We start from the raw sequence: 23,261 nt of genomic DNA, 5'->3' as shown, positions 1-23,261 counted from the left end.
CCATCGCGACTGACAACGAGGGGATTCCAACATTGAAGCGTCCGCCACTCTCTCACAGCGGTGCAACGCACATGGCGCGCCTCAGGCATCAATCATCATCATCATCGCGTGGCCCACTAGCTTAGCTTAGCTCACTTTTCGTCGCGTCCAACCCCGGAAGGTCCGTCGACCATGGGAGCAGGTGAAGCTTTCGTTCAACATTCCACCTTTCTCTTCCTCTGGCTCGTCGGGACGTCAGCGCACCAGCATGGGCCGCCAATCGTCTTCTCCCGATGCTCGCGACTGAGCAGACTGTGAATAACATCTTCCAGCCCTCCCTCGTTGCATGAACTTCGACATGAGTTCACCACACTCACGGATGCGGGCGAGTCCCTCGCAGTCGCAATCGCGGCCTTCAACCAGAAGTGGAAAGCTTTCACGAGAATACAGCCCATCTTGTGCACAATTGCCACAGGTCATTACAGAATTTGCTCAACTACTGGTTGACAACGACAATCGCTTCAATGAGAAGCTGGACGCGGCCTCTCAGCAGCAAAAGATGCTCCACGTGCAGTCGCTGACGGAATCGCTGAGGAAGCACGATGCGGTGCGGGAAGCTGCTCAATTCGAGTTGCAAGCTGAGCAGGTGCGGCGAGACCAGGAGCAGATTCGCAAGCTTGCAGAAGCCAGGGAGAAGCTCGCAACAGAGCAGAGGGCACAGTTGAAGAGGCTGGAGGAGGAGCGTAGGAAAGACGACGAGCGTAAGGAACGAGAAGCACAGTTGCAGCGCGAGCGAAATGAACTGGCTCGACGTCAACAGGAAGATGCAGAGCAGAAGGCGCGCGAAACAGCGGCACAGGAGAAGGTGATCGAAGATGAGAAGCAGAGAGTTAGGCAGGCCGAGGCGGATGCACAGGCGCAGCAAGTCAAGCAGCAGCAAGAGCAGCAGGAAGCCAAAATACGACAGCAACAGATTCCAGTGCCTCCTCAGGGACCGTCTCAACCCACGGCGCCTCTCCAACCCCTGGCCGGAAGCAGCTCTGGAACAGACTCGACTCAGCTAGCCGCGTTGCAGTCCAGTCTCGACCAGCGTGCACGAGAGCATCAGGTGTACTTGGCAATGAAGCAAGAACTTAAAAAGTCTGTTGCAAGGCTGGACACTGCGAAGCAGMAGGACCCGTGGCTCAAGCAACACTTGGGAGACAGCTGCCGAAGGAGGATCAGGACGCTGATGGGTCAAATTAACAAGCGGGACAAATCGGAAAACACCAGAGTGGTATGTAGTCTACGGCGAGTTGCAATTGCAGTTTCAGGCTAACAGACATTGCAGATCAAGGAGATTCAAGCAATTCTGGACGATGCGAAAACCAGATATCCAACCGAGACAGTGGACATATCCCCATTCTTTCTAAACGGCAATCCGGAACCCAACCAGTCGCCGCAGTTTCCCTTGCTACTCTTCGATCTGCTCAATCACTTCGCCAAGGCTGTCATCAATCAGATTGCCACAGAGGCGGCCGTCGACCGCGCGGCTGCAGAACCTATAGGCATCGTGACGGCGACCATTTTTGCCAATCCCAGTTATTCTTTCCACGGCCATTCCCTCATTACCATTCTATGGGCCAGATACCACCAGCGATGCCCCGTCTTGTTCGGCGTTTGGGGAGACGAGCGGACTGMACCTGGCCGTCGAACGATGGGATGGAAGGGAAACACCGAACGGCAGCACCAGGATTTGACGAAAGGTCTGGCCTCTGGTTTCGCAGCCATTACGCTGCGCGACTTCTCGCGGAACTCCAAGGCGAATCCTGCCCCAAATCGCCTGTTTTGGGAGGCTGTAGCGCGGATCCTCAATGTAGATGCAGCGAATCGCCTTCCTACGCACTACATCGCTCTCGAGTCGTTGCTAGATCCGACGTTCGTTCCACGCTTCATCGCGCTCTATGGACAAGCTGCGATCGCAGTATTGAAGCTTGCTACTGGAAGCTTTGCTCACKTCCCGGCTGACCGCCTAGCAGTTCTGCCGTATGCAAAGCGCATGGAGACATTGAAGACAAAATTGGGAATAGAGTTGAACATCTGGCTATAGAAAGGCCATGATCTTCAGATCGATTATTCAGGACTGTCTACAAACAAGCGCAGCGGCAATCCGCTCCGGCCAAGCTATTCCAGTAAGCACCCGGACGAGGGAAATCCGCTGTATGGTGTCAAAAGCATGTTCTCGGGTGCTAGGCAAACCAGTACTTTGGATCAGCCTCCGACGTCGAGCCATTTCTCTGCTGGTCAATATGGCAGAACAGCCGATGCCTACCCTCCACTGTCGAACAGTACAAGCAGGCATTCGCTTCCTGCAAAGCCTGGTTTTGGAACAGGTGCAAACCAGACCCCGCTTGGCTCGGCTGACTCGAGATTCAACTTCAAGGGAGCCAGCACCACAACATCGAATCGAGCAGTGCCGCATTCCACCTTGACGGCAGGCAATGTCGCCAGCGGGTACTATGGCAGCTACACTGCGCCTAGTGGATACTATGCTCCGAGTTCATATAGTGGAGGWCTGCAGGGGAATTGGTACCGGTAGAGTGCGTATGTCGTGACGAGCCGTGATCGAGGTCTCCGTATAGAAAGTCCAAAAAAAATCAACCCCCAAAGCCAAAGCCTCTACACTCCTCATCTTCTCTCAAAGCACCTCGCACGTCATCTTCACTCACACCAAGTCTGACCCTTCCCACTCGATCTCCGTGTCTACTCTCCACCCCTACGATCCCCGCTTCAGCCAGCTCCTGAGCAGCAGCACCAAAGCCTTGCACCCGCGCAGCCTTTTCGATGATCTTCCTGGTAGGTGCTGGAGGTCGCCCTCGTTTTGAAGGCGTACTCACCACCGCAGTGCTTCCCAATTCGTCGTCCGCCAGTAAATTGTCCTCCGCTGGAGGTGTGAGCAGGTACGTTGCAACATTTCTGTTGTGCACCTAATCGAAGATCAAAGTGTCAGCAATGTCCTTATAGATTGTGTGTATGCATCAAGATCCTTGTATGCGTTCTCGATGTGATGATCGCTTGCTGTATATGCAAAGCCCTCTCCGTTTGCATGGTCTTCCGACAACCCACGGATGTTGCCTGCCGGCACTAGTGTACTCACCATATTTCCCATCTTCAGCGCCTCATCTACAACATCTGCGAGCGTTGACTCCGTGATTCCCGTTCGGCGGAGCCTTGCCAGTAATGCGCCAAGGAAGATTTTGCTCGCTAGGGGAAGGGATCGTAAATGGGCTGCCAGGGGTGTCGAGGTAGCTTCATTAATGGCACGCTTGATCGTGGCTATGGTTACGACACCTTTGCTCTGCACGTTCACTGTTGCTATTGCCTGTTTCTGTCTAGCTGGAGTCTTGCTAGGTGTGCTGGGCACACCATTCTCCTTGTCCGTCCCGTTGACACTCTCCTGCTCGGCAATCTCGACAGCCCGACGGCACACGTCAAGGGCTCTGCGCGCRTCTCCTGATACAGCGGCCACTTTTCGACTTGCGAACTGGATCGCGTCTGCCTCGACAATGACGTTACTGCCCACACCTTCGAGACGGGATTGGATGATTGTCATGAGCTGCGTGTGGGTGTAACCTGGAAAAGTGATTCTCGTCAGGCCCAATCTGCTGGAGATCTTGTTGGACAGTGTGCGTTCTGGCAGATCCATCGTGTTCGCGACCGCGAGGACGATGAGCCGCGAGTGGCGTAGCTGCGGCCAATTGAAGAAATTGTACATCACTCCTTGATTTCTCGTGACAAGCTGGTCAAGCTCGTCCATCAAGACTACACAAGGAACTCGCCGTGGGCTAGGCGTAGTAAACTCGCGCTCAAGAAGCTCAAGAGCATGCGCTGAACTCACTCGATCGCCTTTGAGGGCTTCCCAAAGAAGTGAATAGGATTGGTGAGGATCTGTGACCTTCATCCCATTGATTTCGAGAAAATAGAAGTCGTCCAACTGTTCTTCTGCTACGGCTGCTTGCAAACTGGCCACCACTTCGCGTACCGTTGCCGTCTTTCCAGTCCCTGGCGTACCAGAAATGTAGATGCAAGCGCCTGTGCCGGCGGTGATAGCTGCTTCCAGGTGGGAATGAACTGTGTCAAACTCGGTCTCTCGACACGGCAAGGCGTGGGGAACTGCAGAGACGTGGAGCGTTGACCGAGCTATCTGGTACGGCGATGCTTTTTGTGCTGGGGAGAGTATCCTTGTGCCGAGAGGAGTGAACTCTAGCGGTTTCTTGGTGACGATCTTCCGTCCTGATGGGGTAAGAAACTTGCGCGGTGTGAGCTGCTTCGCCTTGGATGGTGTTGGAGTAGCTGATGCCAGCTTGCGTCGCTTTCTGGGCGTCTCGGGTCCATCAAATTCGTCTTCGTCTACGACGAAGTCGTCTAAAGACTTCTCCTTCCTGGTGGGTTTCCTCCGACGGGTCTTGATTGTCTGAGACTCGATGAGCTCTACCAGACTGTCCATGTCGTCTTTTCCCTGATAGACGTCTTCCCAAACGAAGGGATCGGTGTATGTGGCGGTCCGGGGATTGACTCCTCTCCGGCAAAGAAATGTCTTGCCACAATGTTTCGAAGCCGATGAAATCTTGCCGGTGGGGTATAGCCGATTGAATTCACCCTCAGAGAGCACCTGTGCCTTCCCGTTGATCGTGGAAAGAGCATTGTCGTCCGAGTTGGCGGTCATGTACAGCTCCAGGGGTAGACAGTCGGTACGCTTGTTCTTACTTCTAATCTCTTTGTCGCCCGCAAACCACAGCATCGTAGCCTGCTTCTCGGCGACCATCTCGCCATCATCGTCCTCGGTCTCGCCGTCGAAGAAGCCGTACAACATAGCAACCCAAGCTTCGTTCTTAGATGGCGCCTGCAGAAGCACAATATCACCCAGGTAGCAGTCAAACGATCCCATCCGCGCGCCTGCAATGGTCTGACTCTTGCCGCTTCCCTCGTAGATCCATTCCCACGGGTGATCTTCCAGTCCCAGCTCATCGTCCGAGTTATCTCGCTGAACTCCACCGCCCGATAAAATGTGTCGAGCCTGCTCGGCCTTGGTCCGCTTTCTCCGTGGCGTCATTGCGAGTGCTGGGAAGGAGGCGTATGTGGTGCTGGGCTCTCGTTTGGAATTCGGGTCGATACCAGTAGGTAGCTCAGAAGATTAGCTACCTTAACTTAGACTTCGTTTCGAGGGAGACGCGACGCGATGAATTCTCCGATGTCGCTCGATCTCCAATGTGTCCAATGGAACCTCACCTCTTCTGTCGCCCACAGCTCTCTTTTCTCCTCACCTTGGTCGTCTTAAAATCGACAGAAGAACGCGAGTAGCCAAGTCGGGAATGGAACATTTGCTACATTGGTCATTGCTTCGCTGTCCAGGTTAAATGGCACTGGCAACATAGCTCAGCAAATGACGCGTGTGGAAATGGCATCTCGGGTTCGGGCAATCAAGATATGGAGTTCAGAGGACATCGGGGATAAGGTATGAGCGTGGAAAATGCAGCTGTTATGGCGGCTTATCGCTGTCAAATTGAGAGGTGCTGGACAATGTGCAGGTGAAGCTTCATGCTACATGGTCACGAAATGTGCTCTCCAATGCTCCATACAWCCACTGGCTTTGGATGTCATGGGAGCCTCTTCATTGGCAGTGCCGCTCGTGCCTGATAGTGAGGGCAGTACGGCGGGACTGTTTCATGAGGTGACAGTCGAGTGGAAAGGAGGACTTGGTGACATGTCAATCAATCGACGACATGGCGGAGCAAATTCACGGTTGGTAGATTTGGGAATGCCCTCTTGAGGCAGCCGTCGTCGTTGGATTTCACGGGACTCGTCATAAGCAAAGTCGCTCTGAATCAATGAGTAGAGCTGGACGGCGGTAAAGACGGCATGAAGACAGTCGACTCAGCGTGAGTGCACGACTGCACCTCAGACGGCGGTTTGTCCAGCACTCTCATTATCAGAAGTTCTAGAAATACCCTCTCCATGCACTCGTCACATTCGGTGGTTGTCGCAATCTCCTCACTGGCAGAATTGCTTGTCGTCAAGGAAAAGATTTGAGCGATCTGTGTTTGAGGATCTCGTCATCGCTGCTGCCACAAACAGCCATTCCCAACTTTTCTCTCCTCACTCTCGCTCCCACTCTTAACACCAACAACTGCGCAATGGAAGAGGAGTATGAGCGCACAAACGCTCGCCAGTGGGACGAGTCTCTGCAGAACGACACAACCTCCCGCGCGACCCATGCGGCTCAGCAGCAACCCCAACAGCATCCGCCTGCGCCACGAGTGCCATCGCAGTCCCTGCAGTCTTCACGACCGCAGCTGCAGCACGCTCGCGATGGATATCAGCGCGACGGTCCACACCGCCCACGTCATCCCCAGACGAACAGCGGATGGCAAGGCGCGCATCCCGAGAAGAAACGCAGTTGCCGTGTCCCTATTCCCAGCGATGAAAACGACCATGTCCGTGCGATGGCCAAACTCGCTGGTCAGACACCGCAGTTGCGTGCCGATGCGGAAAAGAGACATCGGAAGCAATTGCAGCGGCAGATATATCGCCTGATGCCTCCTTCCACTCAGTCCTTCGAGTCAGTCAATTGACCCTCATTTTGAGTTGCAAAACTGACATGTCCAAGATCCATCGGTACATTTCGCTGGCCGACCAACGAATGCCGTCCGGATGAGGTCCTCGGTGCTAATCTCGAAGCTCTGGATCCAATCCGCATGAGTACAGAGTGTTACATTACGTCGTCGCGGGACGGCTCCGCCTTCCAGGTCCTAGGGAGCATGACAGGGGTGCAAAAAGCCCTGATGTCCCTGAGGCATACATGTTTTCAACTTGCTTCGCGCAACATTCCCCCGATCCGAAAGTGTGTGTCTCACTGGCGCACCAAGGAACCATGCCTATACGTGCATCTGGGTATGGAGTATTCCAATCCAGAGCCCGGAGTTGCTGCCAGCAGATCACCTCGTTGCGATGGGTTCATGTCCGATGTGACTGATCTTGAGGCGACCAAGATCCGCGAGAATTGCTGCATTGAGGCTATAAAGGCCACAATTGCCGACTCGTTGCGCAAGATCCACTATCTTTGCGCTCACATCCAGTTCCGCATTCGGCTTGGCACGTTTACCCTAGTCTCGTGGAAGGGTCTCGGCGAGAACGAAATGTGGGATCTTTCTGAGTACGAGGAAATGACAGCTATGCCTCAGTTTCGAGGAAGAGTCACCGAAGAGTATGTTGCCCGACTCTGTTGTCATCGACAATCGTTGACAATGACTGCAGACTTGGTGACACCGCAACGGAGAATGATGCGCTTTCTAACCTCCAGAAGGGAGAGAAGGTGCTCTTACCTCATGATCCTATGAAGAGTGGTCTCTGCGAGGTGAGACCAACTTACTCTGCGGACTTTGTGTTCAAAGACGAAGCTGGTAACCTGCAGCTGACCATGTCGTGGTCGCGAAATGAGGACCTTGAAGGTGGCGGTTTCCAGCTCGTGCCGAATGGAGAGAACTGGACTCGTCTGGATCGTGACACGGGAAAGGCTACGGACATGGTCGACCTGATTATGACAGATCTACATACCGGCTCTGCTTGGGACTTCGAGATCAAGACATCACACGATGTGCCTCCTGATCGTGTTCCTCCCGAGCTCCGGAAATTCGCAAAGGGGGTCAAGATCACCGTTCCGCCAGCAGACGACCTTCCCTGCATTGAGTTAACTCACAGCATCGGTCCCATCTATATGAGACGGAGCGCCGTGTATCTCTACAACATCAAAAGTACCGATTACACAGTCGAGCTCTTACATTTCCAAGTCAAAGAGAGGGCTTTGTCAGATCCATCAAACTCGGATTCCACATTCAAGTTGCGCCAACCGCGCTGGAGCCTAAGTGTGTACCGTACGGATTGGGACAATCAATTTGCGCAGAATGAGCGTCTCAAAGTGAGCGATAAGGCGACTTGGAACGACGATTTCGAGGTGTGGTTTCCCCAGGAGGCTTCTTTCGACCAGGCGGGAAGCGAGGCTGGGTTTAATCAACTGCTGCAGAGACTCGGAGAGGTCGAGAAGGTTGTCAAAGGATGGGCTGATGATGGAGAGGAACAATACGATTGAGGAGGCTGCTGCCGAGCGTGATGCTGAACGAGGACATGGCAATAGAGCTGACATGATCTGAGTTGCGATTGGCATTGCTACTTGATCGCTAACAAACTTTGCGCTTGTTGATGTCCAGCAAAGACGACGACTCCTATCGTCAGACAAGTGTGAAATATAGCTTGAAACATAGCTTGACACGGCTGATTTCCACATTGCTCAATACCAGAACCAGACATTGATGGATTGGTAATCTAAACATGCATACTCAAAACTTCTGTCTCCCTAACGTAGGCTGCCACTGCAAAGGATGGCTCTCTTCGGTTGCATTCTCATCTTGCCGCCATACCTTGATCGTCTTGTCCGCTTCGCCAGTAATCAAGCGGAGTCCAGTGTTATCGAAAGTGCTCGTCATGATCCCTGCTTCAGCATCTAAGGATCCAGGCTGCGCTATGCTGTCTTCATACTGAAACTTGTGGCCGGTCTTCCAATCCCAGAAACCCACACTTCCATTGTCGCCTCCACTGAAGAGAACGTTGTCTTCGTTCACCGACAAAGTGTTGATGACTGAGTTGTGGCCTTCAAAGTTCATCATGAAATCTCCCTTGGGGCAGAGCCATTGTTTGATCTGCCCAGGGGACGCTGATGCAAAAGTAAACTCTGTTGGATGCGTTACCAGAGAACGTACGCCCTTCTTGTGATGGGTCAGGACACCCATGGTCTTTCCGGCCGCAAGATCATACATTCGGACCGTGCTATCCAGACTGCTAGAGATGACTTGTGGGTCCGTAGCTTGCGTTACGATGCTGCTCACGGTCTGCTTGTGCCCACTGAGAACGTGGATGTTGGACCTTGTTCGCATGTCCCAGACTCTGACTACACCATCTCTACCACCCGTACACAGCACATCCAGTGTGGGGTGTAGACTCATGGTGTACACGCCAGACAGATGCCCGTGGTAGTGGCGAATGACCTTGTTTGTCTCCAGATCCCAGCATTTGACCATTTTGTCTTCGCCGCAAGAGAAAAGATATGGGTGACGAGGGCTGACAGCAAGGCCTCGCACCGCGGAAATATGGCCAGTCAAAGTAAGTTTGAGAGTGCCGGTCGCGAGATCCCAGATCTTGATTGTTCGATCACCAGCTCCAGAGGCGAACCATTGGTTACCAGGCTCCATGGCGAGAGCACGTACCCACCCAAGGTGGCCGGAGATAACACGGAAGAGCTTCCAGGGAGGATGCCACTGCGGTTTCTGCTGTCTTACGGTATCGCGTCGCACCATGCTGGAAGAAGGTGTGTTGCGCTGTGGTGTCGGTCCATTCGCGTTTGGAGGAAGTTTTGCATTGGCGGTTCCATTGATCCGCGTGAGAGCTGTGGACGACCCATTTACTGCCGCTTGTTGTCTCGAAGCAGACGCATCCTCGATCATCTTGGCCATTTGAGGGTCGCTCGCCTGCTCATCACTCTTGGGCTTCCTTCTCCGCGCCGCCAGTCCTGCTGCTGCATTTGCCTGCTTCTGTGCCAGAGCTGCTGGAAGCTCCTTAACGTCTGCATATTCCAATCGTATTCGTGCTGCAACACTGGCCTTCTGTGCGCGCTCGTGTGGTGAAGCGATGTCAGGTGCTGCTGCAGGCTGTGGTGCTTTCTCCAACGCGTAGACATGGCCGAGATCCGCGGCGAATATTTCGTGCGTGCGCTTCGCCGACCTTTTCACGGCCTTTACTGCGCGCTGTGTGACTTCGGCGGGAATTTCCATTGTCGCAGGCTCCGAGGCGATGAGGTCCTCCGCCATGATGGTGGCTACAATCAAATTCCAGGTGATGGTGTCTCTTGGTACGTCGGGCGAGACCACAATGTCATTCGGAGCTCACGTACTGCTGGATTGGTGGATGAAAGTGATTGTTCAGCCTTAGATTGAAAGTTAAACGGTGAAGTCGCGAATGCGGAGAAAAGTCGGAGGTGGTGAGGCGACTTTCCACGATTTCCACGAGACATCTCTTGTTCACATTCGCTCATCTGGAAGCGCCGCAATGCACTATCTCCATCCACGCTCACGGACGACGGGAACACTCTTCACCACTACTCTTGCCATATCCTTCTTGGTTGTTGCTTTGCCACATCTTCTACCATGTCCCGTTGACCGGAGACAGTTGGCGGACAGCTACGAGACTCCCGATGGCAAGATTCTTCGGCGGAAGAGGAAAGATTTCAATGCTGTTGTTCAGGACGGTAACACCACATATGAAGCAGAGAACAGAGATACGGACCAAATCGGTTTATCATCAGAAGCATCGCTGGCACGCGAATGCCCAATTCCCAAGCCGAGCGGCATTGTCGGCCGAGTGATGGGATTTCAGCATGAAGAACGACCAAAAGCAGCAGAGGTCATCATCTTGAAGAGTCTCGATGGGAGACGGGTAAAACAAGGGAAGCAAGAGAGTGAAGATGGACCTTGAAGCCGGACTGCAAGATGGTGGCAAAATCATGTTGAGCCAGATGGACGCCGATGGAAGAAGCCGTCGACATAAGGGGACAAAGGGTGTCGAACAAATCGAAGATGTCCGCCCTACCTGCTGCAGCCAAATTTGTTGTCCTTCACACCCCAACGACAACACGGTTCAGAAGGGTCATTCGGGACATCAAGACCTCTCTGTAAGGCTGCTTGCAGTGGTGACTGTGTCTACCCCCCACGAGCATGGTCGCCAATTCGCTCTGAAGAGAGCTACCGTGCTTCAGTCTTCGCGTCACGTGGGGCCTCGCCGCATTCGCATGGCTTGTGTGGCCTCGGGCAGTACAGCTTGCCAAGGATCTCGGTCACTTTGGCCAATATCAATTTGGTTCGATGAGCGAAGAGCCGGAAAATTCACGTGTGAGGCYCAAACCCCTAGGTGGGATGAAGATGATCAACACGTTGTTGGTGTCTCCAAGGTCAAGGTTTTGGCGATGCTCAGTCATACGTTTGCGTCCTTCTCCCTCGATGAGGGCCTACTTGCGAATGTCAGCGTTCAGTCAGGTACCATCGATTTATCGTAGGAGGTACTGAGATATCGACGAGACTACCCGGACCTTTCAGTCGTCAGGAGTGCGAATGGGCTCGTTGTGTTGAAACAACAACAACAACATTTCAAATAGAGCGAATCGGCCTGGTAGACACTCTTGGAGGCCGCACTCCACAAGACAGGGGCTTGCTGGCATTCTCGCGTCCTCTCCGGCAGTAGAACGTTGTTTAGTAATGCAGAGAGATGGAGACTTGTGTTGGCAGGACCGCTCGCGCTTGATCGAAGCGGAACTCTAGATATAGAAGATTTCCATGGAATACAATGCGTTATGCAGTCCTCTTTTTAAACTACAGTGTCGAGATTCGGGAGTAGAGCGTCTCGGAGCTTCGGAGTGGATTGTGCATAATGGACTTCAGCTTCGCAATGTTCTTCTAATCCACCCAAGACCGATGTGGAAGTGATTTCGCTTGAATTTGCTCCACTTTGATGCGTCTGAACGTGCTGTAAAGGACATTTCGATATAGTATGCGCTCGGACAGAGTGGCCTTCTGTTCACGTAACTCGAGCTCCCTCGCTCTCTAGCTTCGTTATTGGTCAACGAGCCTCTTGAGTCCAACAGAGAGTCGATGTTCCGAAGGGATGATATGTTTTATTTTTGGGGCGGCAATTGACGGTGGTTCTACGCTATTCGTTACACACACTCGTGTATCTGTGACCTTCCCGCGGTGATGCGTTCTTTGACACCCAAGCAATGCAGAACCATAACACGTCGCTTCCCTGAGATGTTCGTAATCCACATGAAAGCATCTGCACATCATGACAGTGCTACCACCACTCGTGTCCGACACCACACACGTGAGAGGCGAGAGCCAGGGTCAATAGCATAGTCGAGAACTCTCTTGACATTCAATTGGCTGCCGAGATTCAACAGCGCGACACTACCCCAACCCTGACCCTGCTAGAATTAGGTATGAAGGGCCCGATTCATTACAGAAGCAGGGTCCTACTGTAGTAGGGCCTAGGTAACTAGTTGCAAACGTGTTTTTAGACGACTAACATATATCGTACCGAACATGAAGAATTCCAAAAGATGTTGACGAACGCGTAAGTGAAGTGGACTGTGGTGATGTCGTCRGGTCTTGGTTCATTAGTAAGCGTTGAACTCTAAGTTTCGGTTGGTACTTTCCCCACTGCGAATGATCAACACCTCACATTTGTTACCTCGACCTGAACATCAACCAGCAGCACGCTCGCCACGACTGTAGGCTCCACTGGAGCGCATTAACCAAAGCAGTATGGACGACGAAGCAGTACTGCGAGCCAGAATCGCTGCGCTCGCTGGTCAAATCGACGAGCGCAAACATATCGCTGCCCAACCACATGCCTATCAAGGCCCGCCTCACTTCCAATCCACGCGAGGTCATCACCGCTGGGCTCCATATGCGCGCGGCGGCCGCGCAGGCCTCCACAAACCGCACAAGAATCGGACGCTCGTCATCGCGGGTGCTCAAAACAACACGATTGCGAGTCCATGTGGCGATACGATCACCACACGTCCTCCTGTCGCGCCTTCGCCTGCAGAAGATACATTCATCAGCACGCGCGGCGCGAAGGCGAACAAGCTAATGACCAAGCATATCTTTGAGCGTGAACAAAAGCAGCGGCAACACTTCCAGGAAGCACAATCTGAGATTAAGCGTCCCAAGTTGGGTCGTGGCCCATCTGATGATGCCCACGTAACCAAGCCTGCGACACAGCACCGCGAGCTTGAAATCGAGGGCATTCGATTTCAGCTCAAAGACGACGGAAGCAAGCTTATTCGGATTCCCGGTCAGTCTCCATCGTATTGCAACGGCAGCGCCGAACTAAACCCCACAGACTCGGCCACTATTGGAAAGGACACACCCAAAAGGGCCAAGGTTGCAGATGTTAAATTTCTGCGCACCAAGAACGGCAATCTCATCCGCGTAACAGCTCGACAAGCCGATCACAGGTACTTCCACAGAACATTTGCTTTTGTAGACGCTCAGGACTCATCCCTCCACCTTACAGATCCAAGACGCGCATGCCGAAGGCGCAATGCGAGAACTTTACGAAATACGGTACCCTTCCATCCATCCTACCTCGAACTGGCCATGCTAGAGCGACGACCTGCGAAGTTCCAATCGCGCGATGCACGCCGGTAAGCAGACTCCAATGCATACTAACGTGTAGCACAGGTACCTGTACGTTCGGACCCTCATGCAAGTTCTCCCACAACCCGACCAAGGTTGCCATCTGCAAGGACTTCATGCGCAACGGGACTTGCCAAGCCAGAAAGACATGCGACCTGTCCCATGAATTGACGTATCATCGCGTRCCGGCGTGCACTCATTTCCTTCGTGGCAACTGCACCAACAATGCATGCCGCTATCCCCATGTCAACGTGTCCCCTACTGCTCGTGTTTGCCGTGCTTTCGCCACACTCGGTTACTGCGCCAAAGGCCCAGACTGTGACAATCGTCATGYATTCGAGTGCCCAGACTATGCCAATCACGGTCGCTGTGCCGCCCTTGAGAAAAACTCCTGCTCGCTGCAGCATATCGACCGCGCTGGTGCATTGCGTAAGGCCGAAAAACGACAAGGCAAGACAGTCCCCGAAGACGATTCGGACATGTCTAGCGACGAGGAAGAAGGACGAGAAAAGGGCTACAAGCAAGCGGCGTACGACAGCGAGTCTGATGTCGATACAGACATTGAGATGGAGTCGGGCGGCTTTGAGCAGCAAGATTTCATGGCACTCTCATAGTGCAGTTCCTCTGTGTGCAGCACTTTGACCGTGTTCTTTTCAGCACGATACCCTGGCGATGGAGAAAAGGAGTGGTTTGGCTTGGCGATAACTAGATAACTGWAATGAAACTTGCCTGTTGAATGAAATGTCTCGTCTCGGCGTCTAGGAGCGCAATGCGCAGCCCAAAGGAGTATACGTCAGCAAGGCTCTCGGTTGTTCCAGTCGAGAGCGAATATGGAGGATTTCCATTCAATATTTGCTGGATTCTAAATTCTATTTTGTTGCGTGAAGAAGGTGGTGTTCAAGGTCGCTTTAAACAACGGCAGTAAGGTACTGTAGTAGAAAGAAGTGTTGCGATTGGCGCAGTCAAGTGGGCGGAGCGGCCTTCCCCTCCTTCAACAACCAGCGCTGAATGATCAGCACGGCGCTCTTTACTCACACCTAATAAAGAGGATCAATGCTGGGCATCGTAGGAGGTGCAACCAGCTCCTGACCTCGAACATCGACACTGGTAAGGGTCTCTCTCAACACCACACCTCACTTGCCTCTTGCTCTTCATTGCGATTACGACAACGATACCCTGCCGCTGTAGCGATAACGATATCAGCAAAATGCCTAGCCTCAAGGACCTGTTGAAGAAGAAAKAGAAGCTTGAGACGCAGGAATCGCAACCGCAGACTGCACTCACTGTCCCAGAATTCACTTTTATACGATCAACGACGTCCGATTTTGAGACGATCCTCACCATCGGCAACGAGCAAAAGAGCAGCAAGTCAAAGCAGTCGGGCGAACACAAACGGACGCTGGGATTCCGCAGCTCGTCACACTCGGGTAACAGCAAGGACTCATCAGCGACATTGACGGCACCGATAGCCCAGACGGAAGCAGAAAGCAGCACACAAAAGCTTCCTGTACGGCCAAAGAGCGAGCGGCGGCTCTCCGATGTGCTTCACCTGACACATCGGAGCAGATCGCGGTCAACCGCTGCAGAGGCAAGCTCGAATCTCCCCACAGACCTGCCTGATGCGCCAGATTCCGCCGGGCCAGATAATGATGAAGCGAAAGAACAACGAGAAGCGCTATGGGAGAAGCGAGCTACTATGCTTGCCATGAACAGTCCACTGCGCGACGGCCGCATCGTCTCCGAAGCGAGCCAAGGACAAGGACAAACAGTTAGCAAGAGTAGACCTCCTAGTGTATCCATTTCAGATGCCAACGGCGATGTCAACATCCAAGAGGCAATCCGGCTCCATGAAGCAGGTGATCTTGCGAGATCAACAGACATGTTTGAGCAACTCGCCAATCCTGAAGGCGCCAATAATGCTCTTGCACAGGTGCTCTACGGTCTCGCTCTAAGACATGGTAAGCGGCGTGAACCGAAAGAAGGCAGGACATGACATGGGCAGATGTGTCCATGGCCGTCAATCTTTCACGACATCGCTAATATGTTCCTCAAACTTATCAGGTTGGGGTACAACCATAGAGCCCCAAAGAGCGATTCACTTTCTCTCGCTTGCCGCCTCCAACTCGGCTTCCGTTGAGGAGCAGGCTCTGGCATCAGGCGTCAAGAAGGGAGGCGCAGCCAAAGGAGAGCTAACATTGGCGATATTTGAGCTCGCCAATTGTTTCCGCTACGGTTGGGGCGTGAAGAAGGACGCGGTAGCAGCCCGACAGTACTACGAGACGGCTGCCAACTTGGGAGATACTGACGCGATGGATCAGGCGGCTGAGTGCTATCTTGAAGGATTTGGAGGCGCAAAAGACAAGGTACGATCTCCCTCCCATCCTCCACGTGAGCGAGGTCACCATGCATCCTGCTAGGCAGCTTTCGATCGCCCCGAATGTTGGGCATTCATGCACGTCAGACTTTCTCGACGCTGACTGAATGTTGGCACTAGTTCAAAGCGGCACAGTATCTTCGACTTGCGGAGCAGAAAGGCGCCAAACGGGTGGGCGAAAGCTGGTAAGTTCCTATTCCTTGAGCACATCCGCCAAAAGGAGTCATTCGCCGTGGCCAAAGGTCCCGTGATTGATTGATCGCCTGAGACTGTGGTCCGCAGAGCTCGCCTGCGAATGGTGCATACAACTTTCACATGCTTTAAACAGTGGGCGATAACAGCATCGCCCCAGCTGACATGACCGATTGACAGGATATGGAAAGACAAGTACGATCCTCCGAAGTAGTGACATGACACTGCTTGTGTCACCTGTTGATAGTGCTGGAAGGATGAGAAGATACCAGGCAGACGAGATGAGTTTGACGAAATTTAATGTTTGATGCATACATGTAGGATTACAATGTGGACCAAGAATTACTCTCGGTAGTATCGGGAAAGGTGATTTCCTTGAAACACTTCAGCACATCGTCCGCTCTGATCATCTCCGCAAGTATGTCATAGGTCCGTCCCTGAACCAAAGGCCATCGCACAAGGATCAATCACTCGAATGCAATATGTAAAGCTTAGACATCCATCACTGCTACACTCTCGCTGTAGTTCGTAAGCTTGAAGTAGATGTCCCAGAGAAGAAAGAGAAAGTCGAAAGTCTGGTGGCGGGCTAGGTCGTCTGTGTTGTGACGGTAGTAGGAAGTCGTGAGCCGCAACAAGTCGTAAGTGGTAGTAAGATCATGAGTAGTAAGTAGGTATCGTAAATTGTATGTATCTCGTGTTCATCAGGTCGTGAGTGGTGATTGGTGGTCGTGGAGGTCATGTCTCATTCTTGTAAGTAAAGTCGTGACTGGATCGTTTGTCTTGATGAYGTTGTTGCCGTGCTTCGATGGCGTTATGATCGCGAACGATCTCTTTGAACTGCCGGATGACGTCGGCTGRTATCTGTTCCCAAAGTAGGCTGCGGGTGTAGACTTCCGCCTTGACGCTGTGTGTCTGGTGTTCTTCCAGGCTGGCTAGAGCCTCGGCAAGAGGCCGTCGCTGTCCAGCGGTGTCTTCGTTTTGACATGAACTTGGCGACTGCTCGTAGGATGGAAAGTCTGCGTTTGTCATCGACATGTATTGAGCTGGTGTCAGAGAGAACGCTTGGTCCATCTCCTGTTGCTTGGTGGACGCAGTGATGCTGCGATGGACGCGCTCCAATCTGCCCGGCCTAGGACTTCGCTGAACAGCCGCTGAAGGTAGCGGTCGCCCAGCACTGCTGACAGTCGGGCGATCAGACCCGGCTGCTGAGGTCGAATCAAACCCTGAAAGTAGGTCGTTGAGGATTGTCGGAGCTGCAGCACGAACATTGGCCGGCATATTGGGTAGGACAGCAGGCTGTGAGTTGGCCGGCTTAGACGCAACAAACGCTCCACACAGTAACAGCATGAACAGCAAGCCCTGAGCAATTGGTGGATCGTTTCTCGTCTCTGTGAGGTCTTTTGGCCGGGCCTGAACCGCAAGAGCCGTTGCCAATTTCTTGTCCTGAACGGATGAAGGCTTGACTGGTTCTGGCTGATTGTGGAAGACGTCGCCTTGGGGTGGAAAGAAGTCGCTCACACCCCAATCGTCTTGCTGCCAGTCCTGTCCCCCGACGCCCATATGGAGGGCTTCCATACCAGGATACAAATCGGCGTAGGCGCTACTGGACTGCGCCGACATTGGGGGTGCTGGTCCAGCTTCCAGCTGTTCTCGTAGACTATCTCGCTGCCTGCGCAGCTTGGAAGTCTCCTCAGTGTGTGCTCTGACAAGCTCCTGCCTTTCGTCACGCATGGTCTCGATCACGCGCAGAGATTCCTGCAGGCGTTGGTGTATGGTTTGCTGTTCCCGCGAGCGATGCTCGCGTTCTCGATTGAGATCGTTGACCTGTGACTCGAGAGATGCTATCTTTTGCGCATAGCTCTTCTCCTTTACCTCGAGCTCCTCAGTGTGCTTTTTCTTTCGTTGTCGTGAAGCGAGGCTAATATCGAGTCAGCGTCGAACGGACGGTATTCCGCAATCACGAGTACCTACGCAGCTTCCCGGTTCCGCAGTAAACGCTTCTGCTGTTTTAGCTCTTTCAAAGTCTCATCGTCGGTGGCCTGCTCAATGAGATCCTCGATGTTCTGGATGTTACGTTCTTGGGGAATGTCGATGCGGCCGTTCTTCTTGCGAATGCCGTCCCTCCGTTGAAGATCACTTATGCCGTGCTGCGGGCTGTTCGGCCGCATGCGTTTGTGCGAGGGCCTGCTCTCCATTTCTCGCTCCGCCATTCCCATCCAGTCCTGATGGGAGTGCGGGGACATTGGGGTCTGAAGTTGCGATGCCGGGATGAAGTGCTGCGGCATAGCGTGCGGCGGCGGCTGCTGTGCGAAGCTTCCGTGCGCACCATCTGATCGTTGAGAAATGAAATGGGATCCGTCAAAGTGTGGCGGTGGCATGAAACCACCTCCAGCGGTCGGAGTTTCATTCCCAGAGCCGCCTTCAAACGTCCAGGAAGAAAGATGGTGGTGATTGGCATATGGTGCGACATGAGGGTTTGACTGCCTCAAGAAGACGCTACCGTCTTCCTGGTATGAACTCGGTGCTCCTGTAGACGATGGATCTGGGTTCAGACCGTTGGTGAATGAATGATCCCATGTCTGTGAATCGGCCGGGGAAAGTACGCCATTGCTGTTAGCAAACGAGTCTTTCCGGAACGCATCGTGCGGGCTCTGCATCATGTCGGGATCCAAGACGGAGTGGTCCAACAGTGCTGAGCTGTCCGTGTCGATGAACGTTGTCTGTTTGTTGTCCAGCGCAGAGTCCGCCTGCGATTGCGGATAGCCGTATCTGGCATCTGCGTATGCCATGTTTGAGTTACTTGTATGCAAGTACCGATGGAATAGCGTCGACGAGCGGTGAAGACGGCTGTTCCCGTCACTTCTGCAAGCTCACGGGAACCCAGCACATGCCACGCTGCGCCAGCGTGACTGACTCTGTTACGTCCCAGTTGGGATGATGGGAAGAAGGGGATGATGAAAGCGAAGGACAAGGATCGACGGAAATGCGTGGTAGCGGGAAGAATAGTAAGAATGCGGAGGCTTTTGAGCGACAATCAATGCTGGAAGAAGAATAGAGAGTGGCAAGATAGCAGGGACAGGCTTGTTAAGATAGAAGTCGGGCCCAGCCTAGAGAAGAGAGGAGCGCGCGAGTGGGGAAGAGGGAAAGCTGCGGGACGACAGTAGGTGTGGAGGAACACGCGAAGCAGAAAAAACGGATCTCATTCGGTGCCCAGTTGAGCCTGAGGGATCGGGTTGCGCTGCATTAGACTCGACGGTGTGATAGGCTGTCGACGACGGCTGCGGGATCTTGCAGCAACAAGCTCGTTTGGCTCGGCAGGCTCGGTTTGCTGCAAGAGACTTTCACCTTGCGACCCCGGCGCCGCTTGGGATGTTCACCTGTGTTTGGAGCGCTGCTGCCGAAGCGATCGCTCCGTAGTTCATGCCATGATCATGAGGCTGTCTGTGAGTGTGGGTGGGCATGGTGCCTCATGCCGCCGATKGAGATCGCAGCACAAGACGGCCGTGTTTCAGATGCCTCGTGACGCCGCGCACATGGGAAGATTGTTTCTGAGAGGCAGATCACCGCTGTCCATCATCGTGGATTGATCCTGGCCGAGCAAGAACAATGTGATTTTGAAACTTGACAGAAGATTGACAACGGCCACGGTAGCCCGCTCCAACCTAGAATTCCCGGCCGATCGATGGTAACGGTCAAGGGAGGCTCGGAACGTACGCGGGAGTACCTCCTACCAGAGTTTGCGGTCGAGCCCAACGGCGACGGCTTGGGCTCACAGGGCGACATCATTGTATTTAGAAAAGCCTCGATATCCTTCTCAATGCAAGATGACTACTGGCATTGGTCTCACATGCTGCAGCTTCGCTTTGACAGCCGCACCCGCCGCGAGGCCGGCGCGGGCTCATTCGCTTACGACGACGGCAGAAGGGGAAAGCAGAAAATAGCTGGGTGATGACTGCCCGGACGCGTGCTGCTTGCTGGGATGGCGCCGCGACTGGGACGCGAAGACGAATGAGCGGTATGTGTAGTTCACCGCTGTGCCAATGGGCACGCAACGGCGACGAGGCCCGAAACTTGCTTGCATGCCATCACCCAACGCCTTGGTCTTTCAACGAAAGCTCGCCGCTCCGGACCGCTAGAGGACGAAACAATGCTTGCTCTTCAGCCTGGCGCGAGCAGCCGGCGAACACATCCTGCCGCACCTCTGCTCTCCGGATTGATGAAGAGTGCTGGGACCGTGTGCCGCCGCGAGTCAGTTCACCGACGAATTAATTCCCGTCGATCAGATCAGAGCGATGCCATGCAAAAGCGCGAAGAAGATTGCCACATCCCGCCTCCCGTGCGCACTCAGTGGGAATTGCCAACATGACTGTGTTGTTTGGGTGCTCTCAACAGGTTTGCTCCATTCACTTGCGATTACCGACAATCAAGCCCAAACAAAACAGGCCGCTGTTGGGAGCAAATGCGTGCTTTGGTACTACCGGACGCAATATCTACAGGACAATCCATCGCACCGGGAGAACGCTCTGCAGCATTCAGGCAGGTGCCAGCTGCCAGCCCGATCGGGTGCAGCCAGTTTGCAGCAAGCGTCACATGCGAGCATGCAAGCATGGTAATAATGCAAGCTCATCACTGGGCGGCCAAGCGGGCACTCTTTTGCGACATTACTTCCGTAGGGTCACGAGAAGATCACAACATGCGCTTCAGCCGAGGCCAAGCTGCAGAACAGGTGCTTGCTTCTTGTCCTGATGGTGGGGTGCCTAGTTGACGGACGGGCGCTTCGCGAGCTGTACGCGCTGCACGTTGCTCGGCACATCGAAGAGCCTCACTCGGGACAACAACAAYTGTGTCTTGACGCCCAAGATGACCTCACCACTCAACGCTTCGCTGCCAAAACGTTCGGATTCTGGCCATCATCACACGGACGAGGGAGCTCCTTCAAGTGCTTCAGTAAGCGGCTCCGGCCGCGGCACCAAACAGGAAACTTGATTCCGTTCCATTCTTAGGCTCCACGCGCAGCTCTAGGTCGCCTCTAACGAACGGTAGATGGACTGTAGTCGTCTTCGAAGCGGCAGGATGTCGGACTTTATCCTAATGGTTGGATCGTAGTCACTCCCCGAGACGCTGCGATCCACTTTACTGTACTGAAAGCTTGGAAGAACCTCTCATGACGGACCAACGTTCTGTCTGGCATTTAGTCGTAAGAGTTGCGGCTTGTATCAATGGTCTCGAGCATCTGGTATCTCTATGGCACGAACAGGAAATCGAGCTTCCAGTCTGCTCCCGATTATAGCCATCGTATCGCCTCTCTGTTGAGCAACATCTTGTCAATTATCTATTTCCCCGACCTGATATGTCCGCAGATGGGCTCCAACAACAATACGATTGTGGCTAGCACGAACCACTCGCGACGTGCAATCTGCCCCAAGCCGCCACTATCGACAACGATTGACAAGATCTGCTTGTGGACGGAAATGGCGAACTGGTGCGTCATTATCACACCGCCTGGGTGGGAGCGCGGCTTCGTCGGCGACCAGCCGGTTCAATCAGTCTGCACAGCAAGTGTTCGCAACGGTGCGACATCCTATTGGAGTACTACGTTGGCATCTGGCCTATTTTTCTCGACTAGTCCAGCCCTTGCGTACGCCCCTGTATCGAGACATGGTATGCATACATCTGCCCAAATCGTCATACAGACTACTGTGTCTGGAGGCCGAATGGATCCTTACACGTCCAACTGTCCGCCTTGTTCGGGTCACTTAATCCGTCATACTTTGCAATTCGAGGGTACGGGCAGAGTGGTCTCTGCCGGAACACTTCGTCATGAAGCGTATCGTTGGTCCACGTTGTTGCGATAATGCGTTCGGGAGCCCTGTTGGTCTCCGTCCATTGCATCAGAGCAAGCATAGCATCGTGGTCAGCGTCTCTGAATCCCGGGACGCCACTGGTTGCAGTTCCTAGCTGCGCTGCCTGATTGCCACCCGCAAAGTACCAGGGCGCCTTGACCGCCGCTGGAGTTCCTTGACAGTGATTCATGCCGGGGACGAGAAAGAACCGATACCATGAGTCGAGCTCCAAGCCCTGGGTGCCAAGGGTCTTGTAGACCTGCTTGTAGTAGTATTCGGAAGACCCTGTCGGGATGAGACCATCCGCCTGTCCATGGTACTGGAGGAGCTTGCCACCTCGTGTACGGAATGGGCTAATGTCGAAGTTGTCTGCCGTTGCGTTGCCAGGCTGTACTGCATCTGCCAGCTCGACAATATCATACGAAAATTTGTAAAAGTCCCAGTCAAGGATGCCGAGGAAGTATCGAACATAGTCGACGCCGAGACCATTCGGTTGGGAACTCCCAAGTAGGGCATCCCACTGCGCTTCACTTCCGATCTCGAGGCGGGGAAAGACAAACGTCTACATTGACGTCAGCGATCGAACGCGATCCGACCGCTCTCCGGTCGAGGTCACGAAACGCCCTCCGGCGGCTGAGCTCAGAGGCATTGAGAGGGAGAGATAGTGAAACATGACTATTTGACGTACCTGGTTTGTTTCAACGTAGGCCGAATGGATCATTTGTAAAGTGTCAAGTTGTGGTGCTGTCAGACAACCCTGAGCAGTCTGGTTCACAACGCCAGGTGGACAAAGCAAAGCCTCTGCGAAGAAATCGCAGGTTTTTGGACTGGAGATGATGTTGTCTACCACTCCATCCGCCGGGTCGCACTGGCGAAGTACCTCTGCTGCTATTGCAGGAAACAATGCGGACGGTATGTGACTAGACGTAGTGTTCGGCAGGTTGTACAACGCAACCTTATTGGTCCACTACAGATGGCGATGTTAGCGATTTGACCAGCACGTACATTCACTTGCAAGACCGCTAACGCCGCATTCACTTACAGGCTGTAGGTGACTGGTCCACCACGCAGGTGCACCAGCTAGCACACCATCAAAGTCTTCAGGATACATCTCAACCTCCTTCAAACCCTGACGTCCGCCGGTGGAGCAGCCGCTGAAATAGTTGTACTTGGGTTTGCAGTTGTAGTARATCTCGGTGATCTCTTTTGCAAGTACGGTTGAGCCATGCACTAAAAGCGAAGGGGAAGAGGGTCAGCTCCAGGAACTGAGTAGCTCAAGGGACGTTTTCGAAATGCCATGCATGCCTCTCGCCCTTCAGTCCAAATCACTTACTGGCTCTGTACCCCCAATCAGCCACCTTTTCAGGTGCTTGATAGGCCCAAGAACCATCGCTAGAAACGGAGTTGTGGCCCGTGTCCGTCGACATCGTGGCAAAGCCATATCCAACTCCGGCAGCCTGTGCGAGGACACAAATCAGCATTGAAGAGTGAACCTTCAGCGGGTAGATATGCGTACCATGGCGATCCAATTCACGCCTCCAGCGAACCCGCCATTGCCGACTGCCAGAAAGCGTGAATTCCAGTCGTCCGGCAAGA

The 23,261-nt window shown here is 53.5% G+C and overlaps 9 protein-coding genes; 5 read left to right on the top strand and 4 right to left on the bottom strand.

Annotated features, from left to right (window-relative positions):
• Positions 1 to 337: 337 nt before the first annotated feature.
• Positions 338 to 2,068, top strand: RCC_02942 (uncharacterized protein; the record flags this gene model as incomplete). XM_023768235.1 has 2 exons in its annotated part: positions 338 to 1,255; positions 1,310 to 2,068. The coding sequence occupies 2 exons, from the start codon at positions 338 to 340 to the stop codon at positions 2,066 to 2,068; spliced, it is 1,677 nt and encodes a 558-aa protein (XP_023624003.1).
• A 547-nt stretch (positions 2,069 to 2,615) lies between these two features.
• RCC_02941 (related to origin recognition complex subunit 1) lies at positions 2,616 to 5,071 on the bottom strand (the record flags this gene model as incomplete). XM_023768234.1 has 2 exons in its annotated part: positions 2,616 to 2,945; positions 3,116 to 5,071. 2 exons carry the CDS (start codon positions 5,069 to 5,071, stop codon positions 2,616 to 2,618), a joined length of 2,286 nt encoding a protein of 761 aa, XP_023624002.1.
• Positions 5,072 to 6,152: 1,081 nt separating this feature from the next.
• Positions 6,153 to 8,104, top strand: RCC_02940 (uncharacterized protein; the record flags this gene model as incomplete). XM_023768233.1 has 3 exons in its annotated part: positions 6,153 to 6,577; positions 6,626 to 7,222; positions 7,273 to 8,104. 3 exons carry the CDS (start codon positions 6,153 to 6,155, stop codon positions 8,102 to 8,104), a joined length of 1,854 nt encoding a protein of 617 aa, XP_023624001.1.
• A 247-nt stretch (positions 8,105 to 8,351) lies between these two features.
• RCC_02939 (probable pleiotropic regulator 1 (PLRG1)) lies at positions 8,352 to 9,875 on the bottom strand (the record flags this gene model as incomplete). The annotated part of the gene is made up of 1 exon (XM_023768232.1): positions 8,352 to 9,875. One exon carries the CDS (start codon positions 9,873 to 9,875, stop codon positions 8,352 to 8,354), a length of 1,524 nt encoding a protein of 507 aa, XP_023624000.1.
• A 653-nt stretch (positions 9,876 to 10,528) lies between these two features.
• RCC_02938 (uncharacterized protein) lies at positions 10,529 to 11,116 on the top strand (the record flags this gene model as incomplete). Its single annotated transcript, XM_023768231.1, has 1 exon — positions 10,529 to 11,116. One exon carries the CDS (start codon positions 10,529 to 10,531, stop codon positions 11,114 to 11,116), a length of 588 nt encoding a protein of 195 aa, XP_023623999.1.
• A 1,261-nt stretch (positions 11,117 to 12,377) lies between these two features.
• On the top strand, positions 12,378 to 13,870 carry RCC_02937 (uncharacterized protein; the record flags this gene model as incomplete). XM_023768230.1 has 4 exons in its annotated part: positions 12,378 to 12,912; positions 12,961 to 13,075; positions 13,135 to 13,184; positions 13,302 to 13,870. The coding sequence occupies 4 exons, from the start codon at positions 12,378 to 12,380 to the stop codon at positions 13,868 to 13,870; spliced, it is 1,269 nt and encodes a 422-aa protein (XP_023623998.1).
• Positions 13,871 to 14,463: 593 nt separating this feature from the next.
• Positions 14,464 to 16,036, top strand: RCC_02936 (uncharacterized protein; the record flags this gene model as incomplete). XM_023768229.1 has 4 exons in its annotated part: positions 14,464 to 15,214; positions 15,318 to 15,619; positions 15,751 to 15,815; positions 16,003 to 16,036. 4 exons carry the CDS (start codon positions 14,464 to 14,466, stop codon positions 16,034 to 16,036), a joined length of 1,152 nt encoding a protein of 383 aa, XP_023623997.1.
• A 521-nt stretch (positions 16,037 to 16,557) lies between these two features.
• Positions 16,558 to 18,611, bottom strand: RCC_02935 (uncharacterized protein; the record flags this gene model as incomplete). XM_023768228.1 has 2 exons in its annotated part: positions 16,558 to 17,740; positions 17,794 to 18,611. The coding sequence occupies 2 exons, from the start codon at positions 18,609 to 18,611 to the stop codon at positions 16,558 to 16,560; spliced, it is 2,001 nt and encodes a 666-aa protein (XP_023623996.1).
• A 2,905-nt stretch (positions 18,612 to 21,516) lies between these two features.
• On the bottom strand, positions 21,517 to 23,184 carry RCC_02934 (related to feruloyl esterase B precursor; the record flags this gene model as incomplete). XM_023768227.1 has 5 exons in its annotated part: positions 21,517 to 22,227; positions 22,354 to 22,632; positions 22,708 to 22,895; positions 22,999 to 23,122; positions 23,182 to 23,184. 5 exons carry the CDS (start codon positions 23,182 to 23,184, stop codon positions 21,517 to 21,519), a joined length of 1,305 nt encoding a protein of 434 aa, XP_023623995.1.
• Positions 23,185 to 23,261: the final 77 nt, after the last annotated feature.

Source organism: Ramularia collo-cygni (assembly GCF_900074925.1).
Source record: "Ramularia collo-cygni strain URUG2 genome assembly, contig: RCC_scaffold03, whole genome shotgun sequence".
Lineage (NCBI taxonomy): Eukaryota > Fungi > Ascomycota > Dothideomycetes > Mycosphaerellales > Mycosphaerellaceae > Ramularia > Ramularia collo-cygni.
Note: the sequence above shows the minus strand (reverse complement) of the source record. Positions and strands in the feature narration are given on the sequence as shown.